The 24,319-nt window shown below is 52.1% G+C and overlaps 1 protein-coding gene across 1 annotated transcript in view; it reads left to right on the plus strand.

Moving 5' to 3' along the window:
- Window positions 1-21,037, plus strand: part of SLC1A5 (solute carrier family 1 member 5) — a 34,323-nt gene extending 13,286 nt beyond the window's left edge. Inside the window, exons 2-8 of the mRNA XM_048833517.2 lie at window positions 7,528-7,570; window positions 8,751-8,837; window positions 9,881-10,047; window positions 12,619-12,852; window positions 13,718-13,912; window positions 16,152-16,286; window positions 17,268-21,037. Of these exons, the coding sequence (XP_048689474.1) occupies window positions 7,528-7,570; window positions 8,751-8,837; window positions 9,881-10,047; window positions 12,619-12,852; window positions 13,718-13,912; window positions 16,152-16,286; window positions 17,268-17,505 (1,099 nt within the window). The 3' untranslated portion in view covers window positions 17,506-21,037. The remainder of the gene's footprint in view (window positions 1-7,527; window positions 7,571-8,750; window positions 8,838-9,880; window positions 10,048-12,618; window positions 12,853-13,717; window positions 13,913-16,151; window positions 16,287-17,267) is intronic.
- The last annotated feature ends 3,282 nt before the right edge of the window (window positions 21,038-24,319 follow it).

Genomic DNA, 24,319 nt, shown 5'->3' on the forward strand with positions numbered 1-24,319 from the left:
AACAATGACTTTATTCATCTGCAAGCAGTGATCAAAGGAAGGGTGGTTAGCTTACAGGGAAGTAGAGTGAACCAAGGGGCGGGGGGTTTCATCAAGGAGAAACAGAACTTTCACAGTGTAGCCTGGCCAGTCATGAAACTGGTTTTCAAAGCTTCTCTGATGCGTACCGCACCCTCCTGTGCTCTTCTAACCACCCTGGTGTCTGGCTGCGCGTAACCAGCAGCCAGGTGATTTGCCTCAACCTCCCACCCCACCATAAACATCTCCCCATTACTCTCACAGATATTGTGTAGCACACAGCAAGCAGTAATAACAGTGGGAATATTGGTTTTGCTGAGGTCTAAGCGAGTCAGTAAACTGCGCCAGCGCACCTTTAAACATCCAAATACACATTCTACCACCATTCTGCACTTTTCCAGCCTGCAGTTGAACAGCTCCTGACTACTGTCCAGGCTGCCTGTGTATGGCTTCATGAGCCATGGCATTAAGGGGTAGGCTGGGCCCCCAAGGATAACTAGGCATTTCAACATCCCCAACAGTTATTTTCTGGTCTGGGAATAAAGTCCCTTCCTGCAGCTTTTGAAACAGACCAGAGTTCCTGGAGATGTGAACGTCATGTACCTTTCCCGGCCATCCCACGTTGATGTTGGTGAAACGTCCCTTGTGATCCACCAGTGCTTGCAGCACTATCGAAAAGTACCCCTTGTGGTTTATATACTCGCCGGCTTGGTGCTCCGGTGCCAAGATAGGGATATGGGTTCCGTCTATGGCCCCACCACAGTTAGGGAATCCCATTGCAGCAAAGCCATCCACTATGACCTGCATGTTTCCCAGGGTCACTACCCTTGATATCAGCAGATCTTTGATTGTGTGGGCTACTTGCATCACAGCAGCCCCCACAGTAGATTTGCCTACTCCAAATTGATTCCCAGCTGACCGGTAGCTGTCTGGTATTGCAAGCTTCCACAGGGCTATCGCCACTCACTTCTCAACTGTGAGGGCTGCTCTCATCTTGGTATTCATACGCTTCAGGGCAGGGGAAAGCAAGTCACAAAGTTCCATGAAAGTGCCCTTACGAATGCAAAAGTTTTGCAGCCACTGGGAATCATCCCAGACCTGCAACACCATGCAGTCCCACCAGTCTGTGCTTGTTTCCTGAGCCCAGAATTGGCGTTCCACCGTATGAACCTGCCCCATTAGCACCATGATGCACGCATTGGCAGGGCTCATGCTTTCAGAGAAATGTGTCCATGTCCTGATAACTCACATGACTGCGCTGACGTCACCTCCTCTCCCAGTATCGCTCTGCCAGGTTCTGGTGCTGCATATACTGCTGGATAATGCGTGTGGTGTTTAACGTGCTCCTAATTGCCAAAGTAAGCTGAGCGGTCTCCATGCTTGCCTTGGTATGGCGTCCGCTCAGAAAAAAGGCACGGAACAATTGTCTGCCGTTGCTCTGACGGAGGGAGGGGCGACTGACGACTTGGATTACAGGGAATTAAAATCAACAAAGGGGGTGGCTTTACATTAAGGAGTATTTCAGGCAGGACTTCACGGAGGGTTCCAATAAGAAATGGTGCACCAAAGTAATTGTTCTTATTGGAACAAGCAGGTTGGTCTGGCCTCTGATTGATACATGGCTAGATTTACCTCGCTGCACCTTCTCTGTGAGTGACTGCAGTGTGACCTAGAGGAAGGAGTCCCCTAGACGGGGGAGGTGGGGGTAAGCAAATGCGTACAAAACAAAGCTGGTCTATTTCTTGTTTTGATTCATTCCATCTATCTTTTACATCTTTGGCTGGCAGCAGACAGTGCAGAAGGACTGCAAGCCATCCACATCTCATGGCTGCTCGGCAGAAGATGGTACAATAGGACTGCTAGCAATCCGTATCGCCTGCCTGTTCACCATAAGATGTTTCAATAGGACTGACTGCAGGACTAAAGAGAATGACCTGGTCAAGTCACTTCTAATATAGTCCCTGCACCCATGTCTGCCCAGGCGCTCCTGGCCAATGTGGCCAGGAGTACCTCGAACGTGACAATGACGGCTACCAGTCGTACTGTACCGTCTGCTGCCACAAGGCAATGGGTTGCTGCTGCTTTGTAGCAATGCAGTACCACGTCTGCGAGCACCCAGGAGATATACGGTGACAGTTACCTGAGCGGGCTCCATGCTTGCCGTGGTATGGCATCTGCACAGGTAACTCAAGAAAAAAGGCGTGAAACGATTGCTGCTGCTTTCACGGAGGGAGGGAGGGAACGAGGGCCTGCCGATATGTACCCAGAACCACCCGTGACAATGTTTTAGCCCCATCTGGTATTGGGATCTCAACCCAGAATTCCAATGGGCAGCGGAGACTGTGGGATAGCTATCCACAGTGCAACACTCCGGAAGTCGACGCTTGCCTCGGTACTGTGGAAGCACTCCGCCGAGTTAATGCGCTTAGAGCATTTTCTGTGGGGACACACACACTCGAATATATAAAACCGATTTCTAAAAAACCGACTTCTATAAATTCGACCTAATTTTGTAGTGTAGACATACCTTAGTAAGTAAGCTAGCTAGATATGTGTTAGATTGTTTTGTTTAAATGTCTGATAAAATAAGATGTGCTGAATGGAATGTAGATTCCTGTTTTTTTGTCTTTTTGTAACTTAAGGTTTTGCCTAGAGGGATTCTGTTTTGAATCTGATTACCCTGTAAGGTATTTACCATCCTGATTTTACAGAGGTGATTCTTTTAGTTTTTTCTTCAATTAAAATTCTTCCTTTAAGAACCTGATTGCTTTTTCATTGTTCTTAAGATCCAAGGGTTTGGGTCTGTGTTCACCTGTGCAAATTGGTGAGGATTTTTATCACGCCTTCCCCAGGAAAGGGGGTGTGGGGTTTAGGGAGGATTTTGGGGGGGAAAGACATTTCCAAGCGGGCTCTTTCCCTGCTATATGTTCATTAGATGCTTGGTGGTGGCAGAAATAAAGTCCAAGGGCAAAAGGTAAAATAGTTTCTACCTTGGGGAAGTTTTAACCTAAGCTGGTAAAAATAAGCTTAGCAGGTTTTCATGCAGGTCCCCACATCTGTACCCTAGAGTTCAGAGTGGGGAAGGAACCTTGACACAGGTACTGCTCGCAACACAGTGGGGACTCCCTAAGACAGTTGAGGCCTCTGTGCTACTGTAATACTTGTAAAGTGAGTCCACTGGGGTAGGGGAGACCTTACAAATGTGAGGTTCCATGGTGCCATCTGCAGTGCGAGTACATCTCAGAGTGCACCCCCACTCTCCTACCCTAACTCGTAAGGACATCACTGAGCACGGAGGACTTTGCAGTCTCCTGCTCTCTTTCTAACTGGGCATCACACTGCTAGCAAGCAATGTGGAAAGCCATGCAAGCAGGTCAGGTCTGAAGCCTTCAGGTCAGTACTTCTGGGGTCTATCCCCAGTGCTGATTCTGCAACCTTAGAAGCATTTGATCTCTGTGCTTTTGTAAAATGGCTAGACGCTCCCAGTGGTTGTGAGAGTGGGGGCTTGCCTAAACAGGGATCTTGCATAAGATTAACACAAACACGCTAATGTTAAAGTGCCTTGCCTCTACCTAGGCTTTTAAAAGTGAATTAATTTGGTATATCAGGCTGTTCTAATGAATCCTGTATAGAACAGGAGTAACTCTACTTTGCAGTTTGTCTGCTTAAGGTTCACATGGATGAATTCATCCTGTTGCTACCTACACTGCATTGCTTCACAGCTGGATTGGCCTGTCTGTGCTTTCTGCTCTGGGCTCATCTTGACTGGATGCATACTCTAAGTGCAGGCATGCAGCCAGCTCTGCCCCTCTTCAGTACCAGGTAGGGATGACAGAGTAACAGCCGTGTTAGTCTGTATTCGCAAAAAGAAAAGGAGTACTTATGGCACCTTAGAGACTAACCAATTTATTTGAGCATAAGCTTTCATGAGTTACAGCTCACTTCATCAGATGCATACCAGTACCAGGTAGGGGTGAGTTCATGCCCCACATTTCCACATGGACTCCTGGAGACCACCTGGGTTTGATTGCAGCTCTCCAGCAAGAGCGATGTCAGGCACTGGACTGCAGACAGCTACAAGACACTGAGATGCAGGGGCGCTGCCAGGCCTGGTCCCAGTGCCCAGCCAAAGCAAAGGGGCTCTGTCAGAGGTACCTGAAGACAATGGACAAGAACAGGGTTTCCAGTAATGCTCATCACATGGGCAGGTAATGGGAGCAACTGGACTCCAGTGACGATATTCTTAAGGGCCGTTTTCTGCAAAGCATCCAAGACAGCATGACATACGCCCAAGATGTCTAGGGTCCTTTCCACACCACATGGTCTTCCTGGGCAGACAAGAACTGGGACACAGCACATGCAGAGATCACAGAAGACCCGTATGTGTGCAGCCTGACTGAAGCCGCCATGGAGGAGAGCTCTACCAGCAGCCAGCCTCATGATGCTATGGGTGGGAGGTGTACCTGTTTTATGTGCTGTTAAAATACAAATGCATGGGGGGGGGGGGGTGGTTAAACTGCTCTCTGCTGGGTACCAGCTGTCCTCTGCCAAGCTGAGCAGAGCCAGAAGACCAACTGGCAGTGAGAAGTTATCATCCCCATACTCAAAAGGGCACCTGTGCCAGAGACTTAAAGCTATAAAATAGCAAATACCACAGCCAGTTGCCCTGGTGGGGGTTACACTGTACACAGTTTTTATGCTGCTTGTAGCAGCAGCTCCAGTAGGAACTCTGCTCTGGGTCCCAGGTTGTCCCGATGCACTTTAATTGAAGGTACAGTTAGACTGGATGAGGTAAATGGCCAAAATCAGCTTATGGAGTACCTCCAGAATTGCAGGGTGTCTTCAATCGCTTCCTATGGGCTGTTAACCTTTGTATTTAGTTGCTGTAAAGGTTTATTTTTTTGCAGGTCACTTTTTTAAAAAATTGAAGGCCCAGGGAACACTGTGCTTTAGCACACACACTTCATGGCTGTGTACACCCACTAGAGCTAGTGTTCACTTCTATTCCTGTAGCAGCTGGGCAGACCCCATCCTCAGGAATAGCAATGCTGCATATCTCTTAGGTTTGCCCATTGCCTCCTAGAACAAGATGGCCTGAAGCCAGTTCTCCAACATAAGGATTGGATAAGCACCTCTGCAGGCTCTTACTAACCTGCCCCCTACCCAGCACTGCTACAAGGGCATGCCAAAATCAAGGGCAGAAGCAGTGTTTTCTCATTGTTGGTATGGGGACTAGCACTGGGAGAATAAATGTGATCATTCTGATGGCCCTTAGCAGCTGGGTCCCATGACTTGTGCATACAGGGGGAGGGATAGCTAGCTCAGTGGTTTGAGCATTGGCCTGCTAAACCCAGGGTTGTGAGTTCAATCCTTGAGGGGGCCATTTAGGGATCTGGGTCAAAAATTGGGGGTTGGTCCTGCTTTGAGCAGGGGGTTGGACTAGATGATCTCCTGAGGTCCCTTCCAACCCTGATATTCTGTGGTAATCTGTGGTCCTGGCACCAATAAAATGACCTCAAATTGCCAAAGATGAGGCAGAGACACAAGGAAACATTCAGAGAACCAATGCCTGCAGCCTAGGAGGGCAGAAGGGTGGAGGGATGGCTTCCTAGGCTCAGGCTGAAGGCTCACAGGAGCGTGTGCGGCCCTGGAAAGGGACGTGATGGACGTGCAAACAACTGTGAGGCAGCTTTTTTTTTTTTTTTTGTAGCAGAGGCCAAGCACTGCCCCTACGTCTTGCCCTGCCAACTCTGGGGAACGCACCACATTGGAACCATGGTGGTGTGGGAAAGACCTCCCTCAACTCCCCACAGAAGGATAGGCCTGAGTGCCCCACCTCCAGGAGCTTGTGAGCACCCCACAGGCTGAGTGTGCCACAGTTCTGTTGGCCTGTGTTCTTGGTTAACGGTCTGGGTTTCTGTAATAAAAGTAGAAGTGTTTTTGGGGTGGGTGTTACTCGTTAACTCAATGGCTCTTTTCACCCAACCTGGCTGGAACATTCGATTACATCACTTACCTAACATCCCTCCATCCTCTGAGTTCCTAATAAAACCAGTGCACAAACACGTCACTGTTTTAGTTGCAGCATACTCATTACCCCCTAACTATCCCTTGGCCTCAATGTAGGAGCACAGTTGCATCATTGCTCCTGTTTCCGTGAACTCTTGGGACATGTTTTCTCAGAGGTTGTCTATAATGTTCAGAAATTCTCTCCACCACCTGTCTAGGCTCTCTTCCCTGGCTCATGGATGTTTTTTGATGGGCGTTTGCTATGTTCTGCACAAGGCATAGAATGAAGAGAAATAGCCAGCATTACTAGGTACCATGGCTGCTTTCCCTTCGCTCTTCCAAACACATGTGCTGCTGTCATTTTGCAGCTGCTCCGCAGCCCCCGTTAATATTGATGAACTTTGCCCAGTGATCAGCCAGGCCTTGCAGCACCATTTTGGTCAAAGTTTCTGGCCTGGGGTGTGTGGGTGGTGCAAAGGAAAGGCACTGATCGCTTAGCAGTTGCCCCTGTACCATGCAGTCCCCCATCCATGCAAAGGCATTGCCAAATTTTGACCTGGGGCAATAGCATCCTCTTAATAGCCTTGCACGCCTCCACAAGACCAGCCCAAGCAGTTGATTTCTCTTCCCCTCCCCCCCACAAAAAAACTCCAGACCACTTAGCATGGGGGGTGGGTTCCAAATGGCTACACACTTCTCTGTGCGGAGGGGCGTTCTCATGGTGGTTCTGCTGCTCCGGGGTGAGCTCTGCAGAGATCTCTAGGAACGTAGCCTGCTGCAGCTACTGCTAATCAGCCCCGTTCAGCAGCACTATCCTGTTCTCCTCTCTCCTCTGTCTGTGCTAGTTGACCAAGCCCAAAAACAGTGCTGCACTCAGTAAGGCTGTTCCGGTTAAATGCCCTGCTGAAGTAACTGCTGGATTTCCTCTTCTCCCCCTCAGTGGCTGTATCGCTGCGGCATCCAAACCTGTCAGCTAAGTGACTGCCAATACACATGCCTCATCCTGTCATGACCACGGTGCTCCGTGTGTCCCCAGGGCAGCCTGATTAGCAGTTCGAAAATGGCACTGGCAAAATACAGATGAATTATGGGATGTTAGGAGAGGAATCATGGGTGTTTCTCAGATCTCCTTCTCCAAATCCCAGAATTCCTCTAGGTTCTGGGAGGCTTCCCCCAATGCACCGTGAGAAAAATTCTAGAGCATTGAGGTGAGTGGCAGAACTTGGCACCAGAATGCTACCTGCTTCATTTGAACAACTGCAGAGCTGTGTGACTGCAGTAATTAACAAGGGTTGTGCCTTAAGGTGACATAACAGCTCCGTGCTGTGTACTTCAGTTCTATACAGTTAATTCTGGGTACTTAGAGTGAACATACTAGATCGGTGTCACTTCCTTGTATAGACAAGCGTTTGCTCGGAGATCTCTAATGCGAAGGGGGCCAATTTAGTGACCTTGTATTTTTCTGAAGCTTTGCTGGCTAAACTGTTTCCTTCTCCACAGGAACATCTTCCCTTCCAACCTGGTGTCGGCGACTTTCCGTTCGGTAAGTGACTTGCTGCATCATCCCACGCGCTGTGCTTTGTCCCGCAGGTCTCCCCTTAATAACCATTCTAGAAACTGTCGTTGGGCTGTTTGTCTGAGTGTAGGACACCATCTTAGTGTCACCTGCACTGCAGATAACCTCAGGGTTGGGGGCAGAACCGCCCCCTTTACAGTTTGGTAGTGTAGATGGAACCTAGCGTGTTCCCCTATTTTCATCCTACAGATGGTACCCTGTTTTGTGCATGTTGGTGACAGCCAGCTCCCTGGCACTGCCTCTCAAGAACTGCCTTCCATAGGCTTAGCATGGGCAAGAAGTGCCCTCAATATGTTTGTACAGTGCCTAGCCCAGTGGGGCCTCTGGGAAAAGAATAAACGATGAACCTGATGTTGGGTGCATAATGCCTGCTCTAGAGATACAGTGGTGGTTTTGCTGTCACTCTAAATTAGGATCAGGTAGATCCAAGTGGCATTCAATCTCTCCAGGTTCTTGTAATGGGTCTGCCATGGTATCTGACGGTCTCCTGAGATTAAAAAAGGACAATCAGTGTGTGCCCTTTAGAGTGGGAGAGAGCCCTTAAAGGAGAGCTAAGCTCAGGTGGGTGGGGTGGTGGGGGGAATTCAGGCTGAGAATTATGTTAACAATGAAGGCAAATCTCAGATGGGGATGTAAATTCATCCCTTCTCCATTGTGTGGGAACTCTGCCTGCTTGCAGTGCAGTGCATTTAATGCACCTGGATTCTAAAAATACACCTGAGAACTGGCAAGCTCTGTGGCTAAGCACCTGATTAAAGGATTTGGGTAGCAGGTGAAGGCCTCCGTGTAAGCATTGCAGTAATTGCAGGGTTTACATACAATGTAGTTTGGCAGGTGCAGTTATTGCTAATGGAACAAGGGGATCATAAGCAAATCTGTCACAGCGCTAACCTTTGGGTTATATTCATCTGTGGCAATTACGCTGCAGTTATAGTTGTAATTGCAGTGTAACTAAAGTGTAACTGGTCACTACACTGTACTGTGTGATTTATAACTTCCTACCAAGCAGGCACACTCCTCGACCCTGTTGGCCATTAAACAACATTGGGTGGGTTTCCATCTCAGCCTATCTTGTAGGCCCCCAAACCATGTGGAATTAATCACAAGACATGGGTGAAGCAGTTTATTTCCCCTTTCGTCTCTCCAGTATGCTACCCACTACAAGCTGGTGGTGATCAGGAAGAACGTCACCGATGAGCTGGGAGTTTTTAATGAAATGGTCACAGAGGAGAAGGTAAGAACCTCATCTTGGGGAACAGTGCTGCTACAAGTCGCTCTGGTCTGATCCCTGCTGCTAAGAACACAGGGAGCAGGTGAAATTGCTGTCATCCCAACCCCCTGTCAGAAGCTGCACACGGAGGCCTCTGCTTTACAGCAGAGCTAGAGACTAGGCTGGCCATACTGGATCAGTTAGTGGTGAGGCCCAGTTGGGGTGGGACCACCTAAATCCGTTAAACTGTTGTCTTTGTTTGGATTGGAGGCAACTTGGGGCTAAGAGTCCTGTCCAGGTGGGAACTCTGCAGCCCCACCCTAATCCCTCCTTGTCTGTGATTAGGACACTGCTGGTGCCTTCTCCATCGGCCTCTTCCCCATTGCTCAGGAATAGGACATAATTGCAGGGACCTTCTTCATGGCCTGGACGTAGCAGTCTCCCAGAACTAGAGGCTTTGCATTCCGCTACGTTCCCTTCCCAGCCATGTCCAAGGAACCCCTGGGAGAGCTAGATAGGCCTCCTTAGTACAGACAAGGTACTATCTCCCGAAGATGAAGCCCCGTATTTTTAAAAATTGGATGGTGACTGATAGGCGCATTCTAAGAACATGAATCTGAGAACAGGCCATTCTCACTGCTCCCCCTTGTCCTTGGTCAAGTGGTCGTGGAAGGTCTCTTTATTTATGACGCCAGCCTTCACAAATGCTATCCAGACCATCTCCCTTATTCCTAGAGATGCCACCCAGCATGGTCTGCCATGGAGGCTCATGGCTGTACAGACATCTGTTCAGTAGTGTGAGTGCTGGGCAGAGGATTGCAAAGACAAGACCCAGGCAATACGTGTGTCTGTGTCTCACAAATGCAGGGAGGTCACCTCTCCAGGTTCTCCAGCCTTCTTGGACCTTAAAGTACTGATGGCTAAAGTTCTACAAGGCTCTCGTTTCTTGCCAAACTCATGCCTGTCAAGCCTCCGCAAATAGCTAGAGCCTTTCTCTGTTCCCTGGCCTGTTGTCTTCTCTGAGCTACCTTGTTTCTCTGGTGACAAATGTTGACCTCTTTGCTCAGGTTCCCCTGGGAGATGAGGTGGAAGGGATGAACATCCTGGGTCTGGTGGTTTTTGCCATTGTCTTTGGGATCGCTCTGCGGAAGCTTGGGCCCGAAGGGGAGATCCTGATAAAGTTCTTCAACTCCTTCAATGAAGCCACCATGGTGCTGGTCGCCTGGATCATGTGGTATGAAAGGGCAGCTAGTTGCACCCATTGCGGGAGAAGGGGGGTGATTCAGTGCGGGGGGGGGGGCGGGCAGTGACTGGTAACTTGGCGATAAGGCTGTCTCCTGTAGTGTGTCGCCCTGGGCAGATAGCCAGAGCTGTTGGGGGTCGATGCAAAGGCCTGTGGGGATAATTATGGGGCTAGATGAGCCAGTGATGGGAATCTACCAAGCTGCTCAGATACAGCTGTGTGGCGATTCTGTGCTGTAATGGAGACCATTCCACTTGGCTCAGTGCTAATTCATTAACATGGAAACCATTCTACTAGGCTCAGTGCTAATTCTTTAACATCCTCACTCTGGAAGAGCTGGGCTCACTCTCCAGTATGTACAGTTAGTGCCTTGCTCTTAGGCCCTTCGAGAACTGGATGTGAGCCTGACTACAGAAAGGGAGATGTCAAGTGACTCGTCCAAGGTGGCACAGTCATCTGCAGAGCCACAAATAGAACCTGGCCCTGCTCTGCTGGCCTCCAGTCAGACACATGCCGGGGGTGTAATATTATACAGCAGATGCTCTTGGACACGGTTGTTGGCACTTTCTTTCCCAGTGTGCCAATATGCCGGGTGTAGCGGTCGCTATGCATTGGTGCTTACACCCAGTTCTGCCGCCTCCTTAGCAGCTGGACGTTCCTGTTATTTCTCCACTGTTGGAAGATGGGTAAATGACTTGCTGTATTGGAAATGCCATGGTGTAGTGTGAGATGGGAGTGGAAAGATCATGAGGGTTTTTTCCCTAGCTGAATGAGGGAAGCATTAGTGGGTCATGGGGTTCTTTGCTTCTGGAAGGGTCTGACGCTCGCGTGTCTGGACTGGAAAGGGCAATAAATAGAATCCTCTATCTGGGCTTGAGGAGTGGACAGTAAGGATCAGCAAAAGTCCTCCTGGCTATCGCTGGACTCCTTATCCACCTCTCCTGGGATCCTGCCCCGCTGAGTCCTCTTATTGTATTTGGACTTTCAGAAAGCCTTTGACAGGGTCCCTCACCAAAGGTTCTTAAGCAAAGTAAGCAGTCATGGGAGAAGAGGGAAGGTTCTCCCATAGATTGGTAATTGGTTAAAAGACAGGAAACAAAAGGGTAGGAATAAATGGTCAGTTTTCACAGTAAATACCGGAGTCCCCCAGCCGTCGGTACTCGGACTAGTGCTGTTCAACACATTCATAAATGATCTGGAAAAAGGGGTGATCAGTGAGTTGGCAAAATTTGCAGATGATACAAAATTACTCAAGACAGTTAAGTTCAAAGCAGACTGTGAAGAGCTACAAAAGTATCTCACAAAACTGGATGACTGGGCAGCAAAATAGCAGATGAAATTTAGTGTTGATAAATGCAAAGTAGAGCACGTTGGAAAACATAATCCCAACTATACATACAGAATGATGGGGTATAAATTAGCTGTCGCCACTCAAGAAAGAGATCTTGGAGTCATTGTAGGTAGATCTCTGAAAACGTCAAAGTGCAGCTGCAGTCAAAAAAGAGAACAGAATGTTGGGAACCATTAGGAAGGGGATAGGTAATCAGACAGAAAATATCATCTTGCCACTATATAAATCCATGGTACACCCACATCTTGACTGTTGCCTGCAGTTCTGGTCACCTCATCTCAAAAAGGATATACTAGAATTGGAAAAGATGTAGAGAAGGGCAACCAAAATGATTAGGGGGGTGAAACAGCTTCCATACGAGGAGCAATTAGAAAGACTGGGACTGGTAAGTTTGGAAAAGAGACGTCTAAAGGGGGATATGAGAGAGGTCTGTAAAATCATGACTGGTGTGGAGAAAGTGGATAAGGAAGTATTATTTACCTCTTCACAACACACAAGAATCAGGGGGGTCACCCAATTATGTTAATAGACAGCAGGTTTAAAACAAGCAAAAGGAAGTACTTCTTCACCCAACGTATAGTCAACCTGTGGAACTCATTGCCAGGGGATAGGTCCATTGATGGCTAGTAGCCAATATGGTCACGGGCACAACCCTGTGCTCCGGGTGTCCCTAAACCTCTGACTGCCAGAAGCTGGGATTGGATGATGGGATGGATCACTAGATAATTGCCATGTTCTGTTCATTCCCTCTGAAGCATTTGGCATTGGCCACTGTCAGAAGACAGGATATTAGGCTACATGGACCCTTGGTCTGACCCAGTGTGGCCGTTCTGATGTAACCTTCTCTCCTCTTCCAAGCAGCATGTGCTGGGCAGACTTCCTTCAGGAGATGGGGATTCCTCCTGACCTATGAGAGGTAGCATGAACTAAAAAAGGGATTGGGCCCAGATTTTGGGGGAAGTTAGGAGCTTGAATACCTTTGAGGATCTGGGCCTGGGAGACAGGACTTCTGGGTTCTCATCCTGGCTTGGCCACTGCATGCAGATCTGGGGCAAGACACTTAACCTGGCTTTTCCCATCTACAAAATGAGGATAATTGCCAACTTCTGGGAGGTGTTAATTGGCCGTTGATTGCAAATGGCTGGCACCATTGTCCTGCCATAGTGGCTGAGGGGGGTTTCCCTATCTTCACTGGTCTCTCCTGCCCTTAGGTACGCTCCCCTTGGTATCATGTTCCTGGTGGCTGGCAAGATTGTGGAGATGGAGGACGTGGTGGTGCTCTTCACTAGCCTGGGCAAGTACATCTGCTGCTGTGTCTTAGGGCACTTCATCCATGGCTTCATCCTCCTCCCGGTTATCTACTTCATCTTCACACGCAAGAACCCCTACAGGTTCCTCTGGGGCATCTTCACAGCGCTGGCCACTGCCTTTGGCACCTCCTCCAGGTATTGTGATGTTAGCTGCGGGCACAGGCGCTTAGGGGCTTGAGTAAACCTCTCTTAGGGAGGCTTCCATCAGAGCAGGGATGGCTGCTGAGCCTGGAAAGGAGAGAGAGTGGTAGAATACTGGGGTTGTTAGAAGATCCCTTCATAGAGTCCAAGGCTAGAAGGGCCCTCCAGCTTATCCAGTCTGACCTTGTCACCCCAACTCCGCCCCGCTGCTCGCACACTGAACCCAACAACCTATGTGTGTGATATAAGAACCCGAGACCGTGCTTGATTATGCTGAAAGTCAAGGAAAATACTACCTCCTCTTCAGCAGTCCTGGGCTGTTGCTACTCCCATTGACCCCTGCTGGGTTTTTGGTCACTCAGCAACTCTAACTGCCAGCTGTAGTGGTTTGTGTTAACCCGCGGAACTCACTGCTGCATGATACTAACAAGTCTAGTATCTTTAAGAGTCAAGAAAAGGACTCAGGTTTTTCCGGGTAGTAGAATCATATCCTAGGGAGGCTGCAGTAAGTAGGGCTCTCCATCCTTGGGCTTCAGGGCATAAACACTTCACTGGGATCAGGAAGAAATTTGCTTCTGTTAAGTGAAGTGCATTCATTCTCCTGTGAAGCACCTGGCTTTGGCCGCTGCATTTAGACCAAGGAGGTAACAAACTTGGTGGGGGCTGTTTCCCATTTCTAGCATAGCCTGTGGGTGCCCTTCTCCCACAGGGAAGGTTGCTTATGGATCTATTAGGAAGTTCTGCATTGGTCCCTCCCCGGGGTCGGGGGGGGCTGCTTCCCCTTACATACACACCCGGCTTGAGGCCTCGCTGGGCTGGCGCATGAGTACTCACCGTACACATTCTAATCTCTCCGCAGCTCTGCCACGCTGCCGCTGATGATGAAGTGCGTTGAGGAGAACAACGGTGTCTCCAAGCACATCAGTCGCTTCATCCTGCCCATCGGGGCCACGGTCAACATGGACGGGGCTGCCCTCTTCCAGTGTGTGGCGGCTGTCTTCATCGCCCAGCTGAACAACATCCCGCTCAACTTCATCCAGGTCATCACCATCCTGTGAGTGGGGAAGCCTCTGGCGTAAAACACTGAGCCACAGAATCTGCCCCACCCCGAGAGGTGGGCTGGATATTAGCTCTGGCTTACAAAGGGGCGAGTGGGGTCCTGAGGCACAGCGAGGTAATGGGACTTGCCAAGCGGTGGCGGGGCTTGGAATAGAACCCAGGAGTCCTGTCTCCATCTCAAATCACAAGACCATGCTTCTGTCCAGAGGCAAGAGTCCTTGACTCCCAGGTTCTTGATCTAACTGCTAGGCCCCATTGTGTGGCCCAGCCTGGCTGTTCCCCTTCCTCTTGCGGTTTTCTGCAGGAAACTGGGAATCTCCTGGCCGGCGTCACATAGGAAAAATGTGGTCATGAGCTTGCTGCCAGGACCAGGAGAGATTCATGTGACGCTGGCTTATGGCAGGAAGTTGCAGGGTCGGGGTGGGTCATCGTCTCCGCTTCTGTTTTATAACTGAGCGCAGTGATGACTAGCTGAGCCCTGGCACTAACCAGTGCGAGTTACAAGGGTTAGTAGCTAAGAGGCCAGGACTGAAGGCTGGATGTCCTGCCTCAGCAGAACTCCCAGGTCTTGCCAGTCCAGGGGTTTGCCCCCCCGCTGTGCTCTTAAAAGGTGGCCTTCACGCCTGGGTTGTGTCTGCGTTTCCCCAGTGCAGACGCTGCTGGGGCACAAATGAGCTGTTGCCTTTGGATCTTTCACTTCACCCAGCTGTGCTGCCCCAACCCTGAACAACCCTCCCCACCCCCACCCCAAGTGTGGGCACTGAGTCAGACTGGGATATGTTGTTGACTCTGGGTGCGGGGCTGCACTGATCCATCCGGTACAGATCACACAAGGTGATGAGAGGGTCAGTGATCAGAGGGTCCCATGATTGTCCCATGGCTCATTAGAGCCGGATGCTTCCTCCTTGGTCGGGAGATGCTGCCCACGTTCCTCCCCAGCAGTGAGTGGAAGGGGAAGAGCTCGCTTTGTCCTTGGCTTTGCTGGCTGGCATGGGGCCTGTCACTGGCTGGTCGTGCTGCTGGGAGGTCCCTTTTCTGAGCAGTGCTGGCAGGTTATTGCCAAGCCCCCTGCTGGGGTCCTGCCTTGACCCTCAATTTCTGATCTGACCGTGCACCTCTGCTCTCCTCAAACCCGGCAATGTCCTCTGGGGCTGAACCCGCTGCCACTGGGCCCTGCCACACTGCACCGTGGCTGGGGAGCGCTGCACCACTGAAGCCCTGCTGACACACCCAGTCACTTGCCCCCCCCGATCTTTACAGTGGCTTCCTGTCCCTGTGGGGATCTGCCATACAGAGCCCTGGCGCAAGTGAATGCAATTCCTGCTTTCCCCACGGCCCCTTTGTGCTGCCGCTCTTCTGTAACTTCTCTTGCTGCTGATCCCATGTGACTCTGTCCAGAAGCATCACCTTTGCGTGGAAAGAATAACTAGGAAGCTGCTAGCTCTGCCTGCTCCTAATTCTCCTCTCTCCCCTGGGCGGGAATGGATGCGCTCTCTACCCCCTCATAGCGTCCTACGCTGTGCTTGCATCATCACCGTCTGTTGATGCAATTGAGGGGGTTGCAAAGGTGGTTCTCTGCCCCAAGAACAGCTGAGATCTCTGGTCTGACCCCCCTCGTCTTGCCTTTGCATTTGTCAGGGCTGGAGAAAAGGCAAGGAGCAAGACTGAAATCTACCTGCATGTCCCCAGGGAACATGTATAGGCTCTTCTTCTGTGTGACAGTCCCACTCCAAGGTGTTTCTTGCATTCAGTCCTAGGAAGGATCATGGCCTACGAGCACTAGAAAGGGAGATGGCTGTCCTCCTTTCACAGATGGGTGAGGACAAGGGGAAGTGACTTGCCCGAGTTAACTGAATTGGTGGCAGAGGCAGGATGAGTACCCACGCCCCTGCTCCAGCCAGGACAGCACAGGAATGGACGTGTGTGTGTGTGCTGACACACCTCCGTTTGCCACGTACTCCTTAACTCAAGGATCATGTGGTTAGGGCACTACCCAAGGACTAGGGAGACCTGGGTTCAAGTCCCAGCTCTGCCACAGACTGTGAGACCTTGGGCAAGTCACTTGGCCCCTCTGTGCCTCGGTTTCCCCATAAGAGCCCTGTCCCGCCCCGCAGGGGGTTTGTGTGGTTAAGTGAGTTAGGTTGGGAAGCGCTTTGAGATCCACCAGTGAAAAGTGCTACGTAAGAGCACCCCTGCTGCGCAGGTGACCTGTCTGACCTCTCTCTGCTCTGCAGCGTCACAGCTACAGCCTCCAGTGTGGGGGCAGCGGGGATCCCTGCCGGCGGCGTCCTCACCCTCGCCATCATCCTGGAAGCCGTTGGGCTGCCCACCAGCGACATCTCCCTCATCCTGGCTGTGGACTGGCTTGTGTAAGGGCAGGACAGAGGGGCAAAGACACTGACGCGGGTTGTACAGGGTAGAACAGACAGATCCGTCTGATGGGCTCAGTGGGTGCACCTGTCTGGAACAGGCCGGCTGGCTGGGTCTATGGAAATCCATTTCCTGGGGCCCCCCTGGGTTTCTGCAGCCTCGGCAGAGCAAGTTAAACCAGCTGAGAGCAATCTCGCATGGGGAGAGCCCTGGGCAAAGTGACCCAAGGCTGCACTCCCCATAGGCTAAGTCCCCACTTGAACGGGGCCGTTCCTTCGGCTGGCCTGCAGCTCAGCTTCTGCAAGGATACGGTTGTTGTGTTTGCCTGCCATGCAGCCTCCCCTGCTTCCAACGTGCAGTCCCACTTTGCCAGTGGGCAGCTGAAGCAAGGGGGTGTGTGGGTTAATCGCCAACGAGAGCAGCCTTTGGGGCAGATGCCTGTGAGGTTGCTCTTGTATGTAACCAGGCGCGGGAGGGGAGGAGGGAGGGTGGTGGGGGAGAGTGTCTCAATCATGGGCATGATCAGCACAAGGAGGCTGATGCTGGCTCGTCTCCAAGCTGAGCTAGGGAATTAGTTGGCCTGGTTAGTGGGCTCGGTGCTACTTCCCCATGTTTGAACACCCCAGGCCTAGCAGCAAAAAAGCCTGATTGAGTGGGACCAGCTCAGAGCAAATCCTAGGCTCTGAATGGAACGTGCCCTGGGGCACGAGGGCGTATCCTGTGGGGTGCAGGATTCCTCCTGCTCCAGAAATCCTCTGGTGGTAGATGCCACTGTCATGCCAAGTCAGCATCCAGCCCAACAAGTGGTCAAGAGCTGCGGGAAGGGCTCCAGGTTGCTGAGCAGGGGCTTTGTGGCAGCACTGGGCTGCCATCTCCTGGTGGCACTGAAGCACCTGCCCCTGGTTCAGTGCTGGGGAGCAGTTTCTGACTCCCTGCTGTCACCTGTCTGCTCACCCACCAATCCTCCTGTGTTTATTCAGGGACCGCACCTGCACCATCCTCAACGTGGAAGGAGATGCTTTCGGAGCCGGCCTCCTGCAGGTGTACACAGAGAGGACGATGGGGAAGGCTGAAGCTGAGGAGCTGATGGAGATCAAGACTGAGGCCCTGGGCCCCAACAAGGTTCCGGGTGAAGAGGAGGGCTCCCCACTGATCAAGAGAGATGAGCCCGTCCTGCTGGCTGCCGTTGGCTCCTGTGAGAAGGAGTCTGTGATGTAATCAGCGCCCGGAGCGTGGCCTTGGTCGGAGACTTTTCCTTTTTTAGGGCTCCTTTTTAAAGACATGTCAATTGGGGCAGAAACGGCCACTTCTGGTTTTCTTAAGCCTTGAACCCCCTGGGCGAGGCAGTCTCTGTGGCAGGGCTGATCAGCTCGAGACAATTCTGACACCCCTCTAGAGTGACCCCCTGCCGATCTGACTTGTGTTCAGGGAGCCAGAATCTTGGCTCGGTTCCCAGCCCCACCCCTTATTCCTTTTCTGCGTCGATCCCATTCTCCTGATGCTGGCTGCAGACAGGACTGGGGCCTCTTCAATCACTCCTTGCCTCTGAGCCTCCGCTGTCTGCCCTCCCACCCCTGCCCCCTTCCTGTTAATTTTCTGGACCAAGCATGCACCGAAACTGGCCTCCTTGCGCTTTAAATGTGCTGAAGCATCCGGCATTTCTTGAACGACTGGTAACACCATTTTCTGTCATGCGCTCAGCTGCTCAAGTGGAGGCCAGCTGGCTCGCGGACCCCTCCTGACCTCTGCCCTCTCCTTCTTGCCTGAAAGACTTGATATTCTAGCTTAGCCAGAGCTCCGGCTGGGGGTCCCTGCAAGAGATTCTTCCCCCTCCCCCATTCTCTCCATGTGGTTACAACTCGGTGGTGGAACAGCTTGTGCCTTTGTTTGTGTTGCTGTGGTGCAGTCCTGTCTGTCACGCTGGTCCCGGAGGAGCCAGCGCTGATGTTGGTGTGGAGTCGTGTGTCTGTGTCCCACGGTCTCTTGGTGTCCTAAGAACTGGTAGTTCCAGCCAGGCTGATGTAATTTATTTTGCTATTTAAATGATGCGAATTAGTTGGTCTCTCCAGAGTAGAGAGGAGGGAACCCTTAGACAGCACCAATGGACTGGAGGCTGCACGTGGCATCTACCATGAAAAGGGGATGGGACAGATCCTGGACTGATGGGGAAGCCTGTATGTCAACACCCCAGCTAGGCATTGCCTTAATTATTTGACTCCAAGCCCTGGTTCTTGGGCTGGACACTCCAGCCAAGGGTTACAGCTCGCTGCTGATGTGTCAACCCTCTGGCTTTTCAGCATAAGCTCTGACAGGTTCCTCTGGCCCCATTCACTCCTTAGCCTTGTAGACCCAGATCCAGCAGGGCTGTTCCGATGCCAGCTGGAACCTGCTGTTCTTGCCTGTGCCACGACCAGCCATGTGGGGCTCTGATCTGGGACTGTTCTCGGGGGCGAATGGCTTGTTCTGTTCTGGCCCCGAGCAAGCCGTTCTGGGGGCTGTCGGGCCCTGGTAGCAGCTAAGCTATTGCCCTCGGCCACAGCCTCAGTCCAGTGGGTTGGTCTGTTTGAATTTCTGCCATATCTTCCCCAAAGAGGCTTTGGGGTGAGGAATCGCAAGCGGGGGGATGGGTTAGCTCTTGGCAGCAAGGTCCGATTCCGTTTTAAACAGATGGAGGGCAGGCAGGGAGAAGATACCAGGCCCCTCTAAAGATCTGAGAGGGGAGGGTGTTTGCAATACTGGCCAGCTTGGGGCCAGGCCAGATCTTGGATGTGATTGCTTGCTCTGCTGGCTCCATGTGCTCTTACCGACCCAGTGTCTCTGGCTGATTCCTCCCTAGGCCAGGGGGTGGGTGTGTCCGTTTCTCAGGCTGGCTCTTTAACGCTGGTTTTACTTGAGCTTTTGGAGGCCCTTCGTTTGCCCCTTAAGGATCCCTCAACTCAGGGCTGAGTCCAGGGTTCAATGGGGGGTGTTGGGAGAACCGAGACGTTCCTGGGAGATGCCAGGGCTGCCTAGTGTGCCATGTCTGCTTGCAGGCTGTGGTTCTCTGCTAAACCTCGGCTGGTGCTGCCTAGTTGGGAGAGCCTTGTCCTCTGGGCCGCCTTCCTTCTCTGAAGAAATCTGAGCTGCTAATCAGGCGGCCCGGCCTGTGCCGGAGTCTCACACCATCCACCAGGGTCTGGTTCCTGTTAGCAGCCCCATGCAGCCTTGCTTCCACCCAGGGCGCTCCTGCTGCCAGGCAAACGTGGGCAGCTGCTGCGGACTAGCTCCTCTCTAGATCACCCTCTCGAGCCAGGCCTCTCGGTGCCGAGCCACTCGCTGGTGAGAACAGGCTCTGGCCGATCCCTGTGTGAACTCCCTTTGCTGGGGGGGTTAATGCTGCTCTCGCTGCTGGGGACATTGGCACAAAACAGGCACTTCAGGGCCTCAAGTGGCCTTGTGCCAAGTGTTCCTCTGGCAGCTGTCTCCATGGCAACCAACCGAGGGCAGACAGGACCATTACTCCAGATGAGGGAAGAAACCGGAGCCTTGGGTGAGCCGGCTCTAGAGGCACAAGCAAGTGGCTGCTATGCTGCCGGTAGTGAGACTGTCTTTGGGCTGTAGCATGGGCCTCTTGACCTCTGCCTTAGCTTCACGGTGGCCTTCAGCCAGCCTCCTTCCCGGGGCGGGGGAGGCAGCTGTCCTTGGCTGTGCAGATAACCTAGGTTTTAGCCCGGCCACCTACAAAACCCTCTGGCCCAGTTTTCTTTAAGGCTGGGCCAGCTAGCACAGCTGGGGGTATCTGCTGATAGTCCTCCAAGGCCTGCCCACAATTCCCCAGAAGGATAGACCCCTTCTTCTGCAGTTGCCTCAGAAATAATCCTAGGGCATCCCAGTTCCAAGAACCAGCAGCTATGCCCCCAGCCCACACATGCGTGTCGGATCCAGGTCGCAGTAATGCAGGTAGGGCTTTGCAGGGGCATGCTCCCACCTGGGCTAGCCTGTGCCAGCTGCCTATCACCTGGGTGACCTGGGCAGAGACTCCATCCCCTTTGTTCCAGCAGTGGGGTGAGAAAAGGCCCAATGTGGGGGATAACTGAATCCTGGGGGTGGTGATTTGAGGGACGTCCTGCACTGGAGTCTGAGCCCTGCTTAGGCCCGGTAGCTGCTATGGTGATATAGCACTCCTCAAGCACAGCCCATCTGCAGTCTTGGGTCAGTACTCACCCTGGATTTCAGGGGGTCTTTGCAGTCCCAGTCCCAGGGAGATGGAAGCACAATTTGAAGGAGGAGTAACTGTAGTGGCAGTTCTGTGATTCTCAGGCAGACTCTGCTGGGAGGGACTGCAAGTCTCATCAACTGTTTGGCTTGAAAGCCAGTCCTGGAGCGTAGGATTTTCATCTGCAGAAGGTACCTGTGCGTAGGAGGAGCAGAGAAGGCTGGCCCAGAGATCAGTGCCTGTGGGTGCAGGAAGGTTAGGTACAGGCCTGTCTGAATTTGCTTCAGGCAGTTAACCCCAGCCTTTTGGAAGCATGAGCAAATCCTTAGATTGGTGCTCGGGCTGAGATCTCACCGCCCCTGAGGCGGATGGGGACGGGGATGCAGGTGCACGTCCAAAGTACACAATGCCAAAGGAATTGCTGGTAGGAGCCCTGCAGGGCAGTGCCGCTCTCAAGGGCGCTTGGTGGCGGTGGCGTCTGTCCTCAATGCTGCAATGGCTGTAACTAAAATGTTCACTCCTGACTGCGGAGACAATAAAAGAGACTGTCCCGTGGGTGTGTTTGTGCTTTGTATGCTGTGACCCTCTAAGCGTGGCCTAGAGAGAACAGGCGCGCTCTGCTGCTGTGGCTGGTCTGGGGGGCCCTGATATGGCCTGTGCCAGGGCCTCCTTACCTTAGGCTGGCACTGGAGGTGAGGGGGAGCAGTGAGCTAACCCAGAGACGATGGGCATCACAGACCATACATGGGGGGTCAATAAAGACAGCAGAGTAAAGAGCCAGATCCTAGCATGCGGAGGAAGCAGGGAACACTGGTTCATGCAGTCCCTTGGATATTGGACCAGCTGCCGATTGTGCCGTGGTTGGGTTTCACTTCCTGTCTGTGGTGAGTCAGGTTGACCCAGCCATACAGCTCTCACCTGGTCCCGCCTGCTTTACCCCCACCCCGCGGCTGCCTCCCCTGGGGCCAGCCGCTGAGCCTTCGCTCTCCCCCATCCTAGGGAAATTCAAGCAGCACAAGCACCCAGTGCAAGCAAGTCTCCGAGAGCTGGCACCTGCCTTGGCTGGCAGCCTCCAGGGGCCTGGCATCTGCCTCCACTCGCTTGCAGGGGCTTTGGCACAGCAGAGCAAGACAATCATTAAACTGCTGGCTGCACCCTGGATGAGTGCGGGTGAAAGTTGGCGAGCAGGTGCCTGCACCAGAGACAAACGGGGCAGGGAGCACTGCCCTCGTGTACTTAGAGATGAATAAACATTGTTTTCTTTGTCTCCTTTTCTTTCCACACTCACTGCTTCCAACTCAGCTGTTGTCCTTTAAATACCAGCCCGATCCAGTCTTGATCTGTGGGCGTGGGAAGAGGAGCTCCTCTAGGATGACAGCGGTGAAGTAGGCCCTTTCCAACACCCTATTCCTTCCCAGTGTCTGTCTTACACCTCCTGGTTCTCCTGTTGGCCACAGCATTGTCTATGGTAGCCAAGGCAGTATCTGACTTTCTAGTGGTAACCTCTCAAGTGCATAAGCATAGCCCAAGCTGTTCTTCCACTGTGGGTCAGATTTAAAGGATTGATCTATAGTCCCTTTATTAATGTTTATTATAGGGGATGGCATTGTGCTAGGGGCTGTACAACTGCTAGCAGTCTGCCCTCCTGTGTGGACAATTGAACAAGACCAGACAGGGCAAGGGTAGAGTGTGAACAATGCGATGGCATCAAAGGGCATGCTCATGCCATGATTTTATTCGGGTGGGTTTAGGAAGGGAGGGGATCAGCTCAATGAGAAGGGAAGGGGGAGCAGAGAGGAAGAGGGTGGGAGGAAAGTCCTGTCTGCTGCAGTTTTCTCTGAAGGGCCAGAGGTCTCTGCTTCAGCTGCAGCTGCTCCCATCTGGAGTCTCTAGCTAGTTCCTTTCTGCAGTTTTCCCCCAAGGCTTCAGGGCAGATGCTCTGAGAAACACCAGTTCCCCCAAAGAGAGGGGGTGGGTCTCCCCTGTTTGGTTCTGGGTCTATGGGAGGTGGCCCTGGCTGGGCCCCATATGTAGCAGTACCTCTCTCCAACCCTCCCGGCCCCCCATTGGCTCTGTCACAAAGGTTCTCAGCCTGTGGGTGGATTATTTCTGGAAACCTCCCAGGGAAACTGAGGCAGGGTGGCAGCAGGCCACCTGGAGGTGGCAACCCAGCTACACTGGACCAGTTGAAAGGGTTTCCTGGCCTGCAGAACAAGGTTCCATGCCTGCTCTGCATCGGCTAAACCTGTCGGTGCCTTAACTTGCCCATTGCCTTGCCCCACTGCTGCCTCCCCTCTTGCAGGATTTCAGGGCGTTCTGCTGCTGAGAGCTTGAGCTGGCCTTCCCTGTAACCCTGCCCCTGCCTGCTCAGGCCAGGGGGGCAGCCCCCAGTGCTCAGACTGGAGGCGGATTTCGATCTGCCTCCAACAATGGCACGTGAAGATGATGGTGGATGGTCGGTGCTGCCCTCTGCTGGCACGAAGTGGGCTACACTGCATGCGTTTGGCAGGCTGCGCGGTAAACAAGCCAGGCCCAGGTCTCCTGCACACGGGCTCCACAGCTTGATTCTCTGTGGTAACAGTCAGCCCTGGGATGAGCTGCATTTGCTGGAACTGAGCTAGCCCCTTGACTCCTGCTTTGGGGACAAAGCCCAACTCCTTAGCTCCTCCTAATCAACCCTGCGTGTCTGTGCGGGAGGCGTTTCTGCTTCTCTTTTCTGGTGGTGGATTGGCTTATTTCCTCTGCAACGGGCACAGAACCCAGCTTCCCTTCCCCCAGCTGAGCTATAGCTAGCGGACGTATCTGCCCTATTCTCCCGCCAGCATCTCCCTGAGGGCTAGATGGATTTTCTTTTACCACTCACGCTGTTTGGGAGACGATATCCCTGTGACGGGATCCCTGGGGTGCAGCCTGGGACTGTGCGACCCCTGTGCCACCTTAACTCTCCAGCCGGGGCTGTCTCTCACAATGTTTTGCTAGTGACAAGCAGCAAACCCCTCCAGGCGCTGCGATCACTCAGCACAAGCACACCTGGCTAGATTGTATGAATGCTCCTAAAGCCACTCATGAATCACACAGAGAAAGGCACCAGCCCAATCCCCCCAGCTCCTGGCACTTTACCTCAGGAATATACCATCTTGCACTGCTCAAGACAAACAGTGCAAGTTTATTAATTGGTTCACCACTTCATCAATGGAAAGTGGATATACATTGCATCTAGGAGTGCAACAAAACCAAGGACTCATAGGCGAGAACTGATGATAGGGTGAAGGAAACATGCTAAAATACAGGAGATCTGTGCAGAAGTGGGCACTTGTAAGCACCTAACTCACCTCAATTTCCTGTGAGTTAGATACCTAAATAACTTTGAGGAGCTGGGCCTAGCCATTTCTTCCAAAGGCCGCCTGTCCGTGCCATGAGCCTCCATTTATTTATTCTCATTCTAGATTTCTAACTAGGGCTCCATCATTACAACATTGTGGATTTCTTTACAGCAAGGAATGGAGAGAAGGAACTGCCCTGGTGTGTCTTGGGGATGTCTTCTGACAGATCCCAGGGGCAGCTATCAGTTTTTAAACTCAGCATTGCTGAGCCTGGGGGTTACCATGGAGCTCCAAAGCGATATCTGATCACAAAGATCAAACTGGTTCCCATATGGGACCAGATCCTCAACAGTTCAGATTCCCAAGGCCAGAAGGGACTATTGGGATCACCTCACCTGACCTGCTGGATAGCACAGGCCAGAGAACTGCCTCCAAATAATTCCTAGAGCAGAGCTTTTAGAAAAAACATCCCATCTGGACTTAAAATCTGTCAGTGATGGAGAATCCACCACAG

Source organism: Caretta caretta, chromosome 23, assembly GCF_965140235.1.
Source record: "Caretta caretta isolate rCarCar2 chromosome 23, rCarCar1.hap1, whole genome shotgun sequence".
Lineage (NCBI taxonomy): Eukaryota > Metazoa > Chordata > Testudines > Cheloniidae > Caretta > Caretta caretta.